General features: G+C 47.7%; 1 protein-coding gene across 3 annotated transcripts in view; it reads left to right on the top strand.

The window, feature by feature from the left end:
* Positions 1-8,688, top strand: part of EXOC2 (exocyst complex component 2) — a 120,209-nt gene that overhangs the window by 30,746 nt on the left and 80,775 nt on the right. For all 3 annotated transcript variants that reach the window (XR_005722676.1, XM_040249275.1, XM_040249276.1), the window contains exons 4-5: positions 297-423; positions 7,385-7,498. Coding sequence is in view for 2 of the 3 variants with exons in the window: in XM_040249275.1 (XP_040105209.1) it covers positions 297-423; positions 7,385-7,498 (241 nt within the window). In the remaining variant the exon portion in view is untranslated. The remainder of the gene's footprint in view (positions 1-296; positions 424-7,384; positions 7,499-8,688) is intronic.

The following is an 8,688-nucleotide window of genomic DNA, read 5'->3' as shown; positions in this document are numbered from 1 at the left end:
ACTGCTTATTACTTGTAAAATACATTTGTTTTAGCAGAACTTTTTCTCAGATGTTAATTTATCTTCTGTTTTGAATAATGAACAGTACAGTGAAGAGGTGCTATTTTTGCCTTTCTATGGATTTTTTTGTGCTTTTAATTAAGAAAGAAATTAAAGTTTTTGTGCCCTCAGATCTTTAAAAAGTTACTTTAGTGTGCATTTTGTGTTAGGTATTAAAACAGTAAAGCAGTAAAGTAAGATTTAGGCAGGGCTCGGGGAGCATGTGCCCTGCTAAGCCTGTGCCCTTGTCTCGGCAGGCATTCTGGATCAGTCCGCTGTGTGGGTCGATGAGATGAATTACTATGACATACGCACCGACAGGAATAAAGGGATTCCTCCCTTGTCCCTGCGTCCTGCCAACCCACTCGGCATCGAGATTGAAAAGTGAGTCCTGCCTCGCCTCAGTCGCCTTGCTTTCCACGTGCTGAGTTTCATGTATTCAGGCTCCAGAAACATGCAGGGAAGCACGACTGAAGATGCCTCTATCGTGGGGAGTCTGTCATTTCCGGAGCCTGCCAGAGAGCGTATTCCAATTAAAATGTTGGCAAAACTGCCTACCTCGTTAGTTTTACAGTTTTCATTTTGTGAAGGAAAAAAGTGTTTTGAAATTTTTAATAACTAATACTTCTAATGATATGAGAGTTAGTGTGTTGTCTGGAGCTGGTCAGTTTAAATATTTAGATGGTATTTGAGATTAAAACAGAATTTCCCATGTGCTTGATTTCTCAGGAAATAGTCGGCAGTAATTAGGCCCAGTGTAATCTTGTCAGTCTGGTTATGTTCTCTGCCTGTAATTCGTACTGAGTTCAGACTGACTTTACCAGAATTACGGCAAGTAAATGCTGTCTTTCGCAGTGTCTCGGGCCAGACCTGGCGTTCCCGGTTCTTCACCCCGAGCACGGTGCTCACAGCTCTAGTGCCAGCGCCCTGGTCCTCGCGTCTTCCTGCACAAGCTTCCTGCACCGCGGTCCTGTCTGACCTCTCTCTCGGCCTCGGCGGCTCTGCTGGCGATAGTGCTGCTGAGTGTTGCTTCATAAACACTCCTGCAGGCGGCAGAGCAATCTGCTAGCCGTTAGCCGTGCTTCTCTAGGTTTCTCTAGGAATGGAGAAGGTTGACCACTAACCTCGATGTATTTAACCTTCAGGCCTCCCCTTGAAGACCACCAGTCGGCCACCCGCAGGCTGCTTTCTGCTGCTAGGGTTTGTGCCAGCTGAGGGGGTGGGGGGCGCGTGTGTGTCTTGGGAGGTTGTCCTGTTCTGGAAAAGGCCTGGGGTTTTAGAAGGCGGTGTCTGTGCGTGTGGACTGTCCTGGGTCGCGGCTGGGGAGCTCTTTGGCCACCGTGGGTCACTCTGGAGCTGTGCTAAGGGTTTCAGCGCCTGATACATTAAGAGTCTAAGGGTTGAGAACATCCGGGAAAGAAAGGTAGTTGCTGGGTCTTTATTTGAACAGTGTTTCCTGCACAAGGGGACCTTGTGGTTGAGAGTAAATCCTCCAGTGGCCTGCTTCAGCGCCCTGGATTCTGCGTCTTTCTAAGGTCCGCCACATGCAGTGTAGAGCAGGAGGGCCCTCTGGGTTGTTCTGATAAAGATTCACACAGGAGTATAGGAATACATTGTGACTTTTGTTTGAGCTTTAGACAGAACTATCAAAGTTAGGATTAAATTAGTTATTTCCTGTCATATAATGAACTTCCCTTGTGGCTCAGCTGGTTAAGAATCCACCTGCAATGTGGAAGACATTGTAGGTTTGATCCCTGGGTTGGGACGATCCCCTAGAGAAGGGAAAGGCTACCCACTCTAGTATTCTGGCCTGGAGAATTCCATGGACTGTATAGTCCATGGGGTCATGAAGAGTCGGACACGACTGAGTGACTTTCGCTCTCATAAAGTGATTTCCTTGGGTTCTAGTTTAACTTGAAATCCACCCGCAGTCTAATCTGTTGACCTTTCCATGTCCTCTCACCTTCTGACTGCCTTTTCGCTGCTGCTGCCACGAACCACGAAGGGGGCTTGAACTGTCTCTTACTGCCCTCTTCCTTTATTTTATTTTTCAAACTGTTAACTTTATTCTGTATTGAGGTATAGCCAGTTAACAATGTTGTGGTAATTTCAGGTGGACAGTGGAGGACTCAGCCGTGCATGCACATGGATCTGCCCTCCCCCAGACCTCCTCCCATCCAGTAGAGCTCTCTTTCTGAATAGGTTTCAGGATAATCCTTCCGTAATGGTGGCCAGCCAGAAGGCACTCCCAGTGCGGCTCTTTGGGGATGGTTTTTCTCTCTCCTCTGAAGGAGCTGGTTGGGTCCAGGCCCTTCTCTCAGTTGGCCCTGGGCCCTCGCACTGCCTGCAGGGTGACTTGGAGGCTGCAGGCAGGGGCCTGTGTCAGGGCGTGTGTTGAGTGGGTGGGGCAGGGGGACGGGTGTGTGCTCACAGCCTGTTGGTCAGTGCTCTGCTGCCCAGGAGAAGAATCTTTTCATGACTTAGGATTTCAGGGTGATAAATTGTATTCAGATCTTAAAATAGTAATATGTACATTCAAGAAGTGCTCAGTGATAAAATTTACTAGAATATTTCTTCCAAGCTGTTCTTGAAAGTTTCAATAATAATTTGCTCAGCCATGGAATAACTAAAGGATAGTTTTGGAAAAGGTAGAAGCTTGACTGTCATACAAATACAAAATGCAGACATGTCCAAGCTTTTATTTAATTCATTCATTAATGGGGAGCCCAGTGGAGCGTTAAGCCAGCTGAGAGGGAGTCCCAGGGCACAGGCAGAGTGGGCAGGGCTAGGCGGCGCCGCGCTGGACCCCCCCTGCCTGGCGGTCTCCGGCGCACCCTCACCCGACAGGCCTCTGTGCCGGCCCCCCGGTTGCTCTCAGCCCCCACTTCCGCTTCTGTGACACAGAGAGCAGGCGCGCCTGGATGGCGTGGGGCCCTGGCAGGCCTCCACACTGCGGAAGGACGGCCCGTGTGAAGTCTCTCACGAGTGTTCTGATCAAAAGGAAGGATGAATAGAGACTCCAGAAAGCAAGAAAATGGAAGGCGAAAGTCAGAAAATGTGTGGAAACCAAGAGAAGAGGGTAGTTTCGGCCAGAAAAATGCTTTTCAGGTTCCTTATTAGCTTTTAAAGATACTGTCAGGAAAGCTGCATTTGTTTTATTGAAGTCTGACCTCAAATAGAGAAGCCGTATTTTAGAAAAAGAGGAGGGGAAAGGAAGAGCAGATGTCAACATACGGGATTTTATTTCCCTGACTCACTTCATATGTTTAGATAAAAGCTTTGGTCCTTGTAGAGCATGGTGTTGCACTCAGGTTAGAAGCCCTGGGAGCATTTCCTCTTACTGTCTCTTTTATTTCTGTTTATTAATCTCATTTGGGGCTTCTTTTATAATTAGAAGGTGGGAGACAACCTATTTTTAATTTTTTTAAAAATGTCATAAAGAAGGAATAACAGGATTTAATTACTTGCTTGTTGAAATATATTAATTGAGAAGGTTTAAAGAATTACAGCGACTTGTTGTAAAGTGCTGTGGTCCTGATTTATTCCCAAACAGAAGGGCTGAGGTCGCCGGTGGGAGAGGAGGCGGCTCCTGTCTGAGGCAGTGTGAGTGTTTATGGAGTTTCTTGTCCCACAGTCGCATGTGCAGGATGGAGCCCGGGGTGCCCTGCAGTGCCTCTGAGTGTGAGCCGCCAGTGAGAGACAGCAACGGGTGCTTCTCCCTCTGTGCACGTCAGGGTGCTGCTGTCTTTCTGCCCACAGGCCTAGCGGTTGGCGTTGATGGCCTCCTTCGGCTGCTAAAGGCCTTCATGGTCCTAGGCTTTTAACTGATGTTTTGCACACGCAGTGCCTTGAAACTTATAAAAATGTTACTAATTACTTGGAAAAAAATAACTTCACTTGAACTGAGACTAGAATTTGCTCGTAAAAAGTCTATTTCTAATTTATTATACTGATTGTCACAAATGGGCATTTTTTGCACTGCTTAAATTATGATGGAGACATCATAATTTAAAAAGAAAAGAAAAGATAAAAACAGGTTCATATTAATAAGTAAAAGCCTTCCCTAGGTTTTATTTCTTAAAAGTTCTCTCTACCTAGTAGGAGAGTATTTGTAAGTGAAACTTTTGGAGATGGTACTTATATGGATGAAGCACAAGCTGGAATCAAGATTGCCGGGAGAAATACCAATAACCTCAGATATGCAGATGACAGGACCCTTATGGCAGAAAGCAGAGAAGAACTAAACAGCCTCTTGATGAAAGTCAAAGAGGAGAGTGAAAAAGTTGGCTTTAAGCTCAACATTCAGAAAACTAAGATCATGGCATCCAGTCCCATCACTTCATGGCAAATAGATGGGGAAACAGTGGAAACAGTGACAGATTTTATTATAATTTGGGGCTCCAAAATCACTGAAGATAGTGACTGTAGCCATGAAATTAAAAGACACTTACTCCTTGAAAGAAAAGCTATGACCAACCTAGACAGCATATTAAAAAGCAGAGACATTATTTTGCCAACAAGGGTGCATCTGATCAAAGCTATGGTTTTTCCAGTAATCATTTATGGTGTGAGAGTTGGACTATAAAGAGAGCTGAGCACTGAAGAACTGATGCTTTTGAACTGTGGTGCTGGGGAAGACTCTTGAGAGTCCCTCGGACTGCAAGATCCAACCAGTCCATCCTAAAGGAAATGAGTCCTGAATATTCATTGGAAGGACTGATGCTGAAGCTGAAACTCCAATACTTTGGCCACCTGATGCGGAGAGCTGACTCATTGGGAAAGACCCGGATGCTGGGAAAGCTTGAAGGCAGGAGGAGAAGGGGACGACAGAGGATGAGATGGTTGGATGGCATCACCAACTCGATGGACACGAGTCTGAGTAAACTCTGGGAGTTGGTGATGGACAGAGAGGCCTGGTGTGCTGCAGTCCATGGAGTCTCAAAGAGTTGGACACGCCTGCGTGACTAGACTGACTCCCGTATGTGGGAGTAAGGGCATTACAGTGGAGCTTCCCCCGACCCCCACCACACCCCATGTTTGTATGATCCGCCGTTTGTTGGGAGTTACTGCCTGGGAAGAGGTGTCTCGAGCAGTGCGTTGATGCCCGACTGGCCTCTGGGTTTGTCCACAGAGGCTTTATAAGCCGCGTAGTCTGGTGTGTTCCTCATCAGGCTGCCTTCCAGTAGCAAGAAAAGGTGGCCAGTTTTCCTGCTCCAGTTAGAAAACAAGGGTAGGTGACAAAGTAGTTCTTAGTATGACTGTGGAAGGGAAGCGACTTGGAAAGAGCGCCATTTAGAAGTTTCAAAAACAGGCCTGTGGACTGTGGTACAGTGCTTGCGCCCAGAAACTGAGACCAAAACAGGGAAAGAACGCGCAGCCTCTAGCAGGCTGATGACACTCAACGCAGAGAGCAGCTGGGGTGAGAGACGTGTGGCCGTGTGCCACCCGGCCGGGGGGGCAGGGCGGGGGATGCGTGCGACCCGGCTGGGGGGCCGCGCTGCCCGCCACCCCTCTCCCCTGCACCCCCGCACCCCTGCGGCTCCTGCCTGCAGCTGGGAGCTGCGGTGCGGGCACCCAGCCCTCTCTGCGGGGGCGGGGAGCTTTTCTCAGAAGGACTGCTGTTGCTCCGCTGACTGGGGTCGCCAGGTCAGTCTCCTCTTTGAAAGTGGATGCTGCTGAGTTGAGGACATTCCTGTAGTCCTGCACCTGACCCCTGTACCTGGGTCCTCATGGCTAAAGCCTTCGGAGGGTGTAATCTGCGCTCACACCGCCATCTAATGGGGAGCGTGCGCTGTGGGGGCACGACGGCTGTCAGCTGCTAGAACTGTTGGTTCCCTAGTGAAAGCACTTCGCGTGTTACACGTTAGCCTGTTGCTCACTCTCTGGTTTGTGAGGTTGCAGTGTGGGTTTAGTCAGTCACTTAGAGTGTGCCTTGCTGTTCATCTGTGGCTTCACGTGGAGGGTCAGACCCAGGGCCCGGTCACTCTGGACCGAGGGCTGAGCCTCCAGAGTTCATGCTCCTGTGACGCAGTGCTTCTGCTCTCGCTCGTGCTCTGACCAAGACCGGCAGCAGCTCTCTGCATTCTGAATCTCTCCCTCACTTTCTGTGTTTCTAGACTCACAGCTACATATGTAGACATTTTTCATAAGATTCTCCGGTTCTTTGTTGGACAGTAGAAGTACTGGGGCTGTTTCTTTGACTGTAATGGGGTTATATAACTCATCATGTTGTTAGGAGAATCAGATAAAATGGTTCTTAATGAAAGAATCTATTAAATATAGAGAACCAAGTGTAAACAATAAAGGTAACAAAGTAACATTGTTGAGCATTTATCAAGTGTCAGAAACTGGTGAGCCCTCCACATGCCTCATCTACTTTAGTCCTGGGCATTTTCTTAAGAGGAAGAGGTTATGATCTCATTATCCTCATGAATAAGTGGAGCCTTAGGGAGGTAAAGTGATTTCCTCCAGGTTATTCCGAAGCTCTGTGAGCCTGTGCACACTGCCCTGAGCTGCCTCGGCCCCTGCGGGTGTGCTCCCCACGGGGCGTCGCTGCTCCAACGGTGTCACTCACTGTCAGCTTTCTAGGTGTTTGTGTAACAGATCTTATTTTGGGGTAGATTCAGGGTGCCTTCAGCTGTAAGTAATAGAAAACAAAAATTCACTGTGGTGTAAGCAAGGAAGATGTTTATTTCTCATACTATACGAAGTCCAGAGATAGTGGGTCCCATGATTGGTTGAGTCAGGACCCAGGAGTGTCGCTGAGCCGTGAGGAGCCTGGCTCTGCCGTCCTCCGCCTGTGGCGGCACAGATTCCCTCCTAGCTGCGGAGGGGCTGCAGATAAGGGACTGTCCATCAGCATCAGCTTTTCTTGAACTTGATCTAGACGTGTGCAGAGAAGCGTGAGCGCCGCGTAGGTCTGCCTGGGCCAGCGACTGTCGTGCGTCAGCATCAAGGTGTCTTAAGCCAGCTCTCACATAGGTCTTTGACAGAAAGTATTTTAACAGGTTGATTTACTGTTTTTAATGTCAGTGTACCCAAAGTTTGTCTATTGGATAGGAAATGATTTCATATTTGCATAGATTTCATGAAGTATCAACTCAGCCTCTTTAAGTTTTATATTCTTTTATTGATACAATTTCTGCATTTTAACTAATTTTCTATCTTACATATACAAAGTTTATATCTACAGTTTTGTGGGAAGTACCTTTTTCATATGCACAGACTTAGACTCCATAGTGCGTCATGTATCGTTGTAGTGATGTGTGTCCATGTTCATCCCTGTTGGTTACATCTTTGTAGCAATAGCACTCTAAACACATCTTAAGCCTTTTTCCTCCCTCAGAGGTAAATTTCCCCAGAAGGACTTAGAAACGCTGTTCCCTGGAATGAGTGCTGACTTTACAAGTGAGAACTTCTCTGCTGCCTGGTACCTAATTGAGAACCACTCCAGCACGAGGTGAGGAAGCGGGCAGTGCTGTGTGGCTTCTTGGGGTGCTTGTGAGCATGTCAGAGTATCTGGCTCCTTACTTGTAAAATGGGATCATTACTTCCAGGAGCCCTGTCTCCTCCTACCCTGATGCTTCTGTATGTTTCGTTGTTTGTGCCGCCCGGTAAAGCTTGGGTCTCAGCTGTTGTCCTGTGTCTGCGTGTGACCCCCCTCCCTGCTCAGGTAACAGGGTTCTCAAGTACTGGTCTAAAACAAGGAAGACACCTCCTTCCTGACCAGAGAGCAAAGGAAGATGAGTTGTTTATCATTTTTCAAAGACCTGACTTAAAATCAGCAAAAGGTACACACGGGCCACACACCCACTTACAGTGCCCCTCTGTTCCTGCTGCTTAAGAGTCTGCCTGCCCTCTGGGCGACAGCAGGCCTGTGGCTCGCATGCAAGGCTAGCTGGAACACTCTGCTATAGTAGAAATGTTTGACTAAATGGTTTATTGTTTAAAATTGGTATCCTTGAAACACCCCAACTTGTTGAAATACACCTTAGAAGAAATTCTTCCTTCACCTATTGGGATCAAAACCATCATAGAAAACAAGAAAAGTTGGTATACAATTAGAGTAAATTTGGCCTGGTAAATTTAGAGCAAATGTCTGAAGTCTGTCTTTGGGGAAGATGGTTCTGATTTCACGGTATAGACGCACTTCTCTGTTACCGAAAGTCGGGATTGATCTCCAGTCTCTGTGTAGTACCGTCTTGGCACTCAAGAATATAGTGACCAATTTATAGCCAGATTTTCTTAGCTTCAGTGGAAATGAAACTTCTGAAATACAGAGACCAGCCGATTTTTCTCTGCTTGAGTTATCAAGATGAAGTAGTATGGTCTGTTCACTCACGTAAATTTTGCGCCGACCCCCGTGATTTCTGTGAAATCGCTGTTAATGGTGGGGTCTGGCTGTGACGTGCACGGAGTGGATGTCCAGGGGGCCCTGCCACCCACCCCTGTGTGGTCCCGGCCTCTGCATCTGGGAGATGCTCTTCAGAACTCCTTACCTGGCAAACCCTGTGTTGATTTGGGTCAGGTGTAAGCATATCTGCGTGTATAGTTACTTCTCAGGGGCCTGACGCGTGAGGGCTGTGCAAAGCTGTTTCACAGCCGCTGTGACTTTGGCATCTGTGATGTACAGAGGGTTAGATCTGGGTA

This window comes from Oryx dammah, unplaced genomic scaffold (assembly GCF_014754425.2).
Source record: "Oryx dammah isolate SB20612 unplaced genomic scaffold, SCBI_Odam_1.1 HiC_scaffold_11, whole genome shotgun sequence".
Lineage (NCBI taxonomy): Eukaryota > Metazoa > Chordata > Mammalia > Artiodactyla > Bovidae > Oryx > Oryx dammah.
Note: the sequence above shows the minus strand (reverse complement) of the source record. Positions and strands in the feature narration are given on the sequence as shown.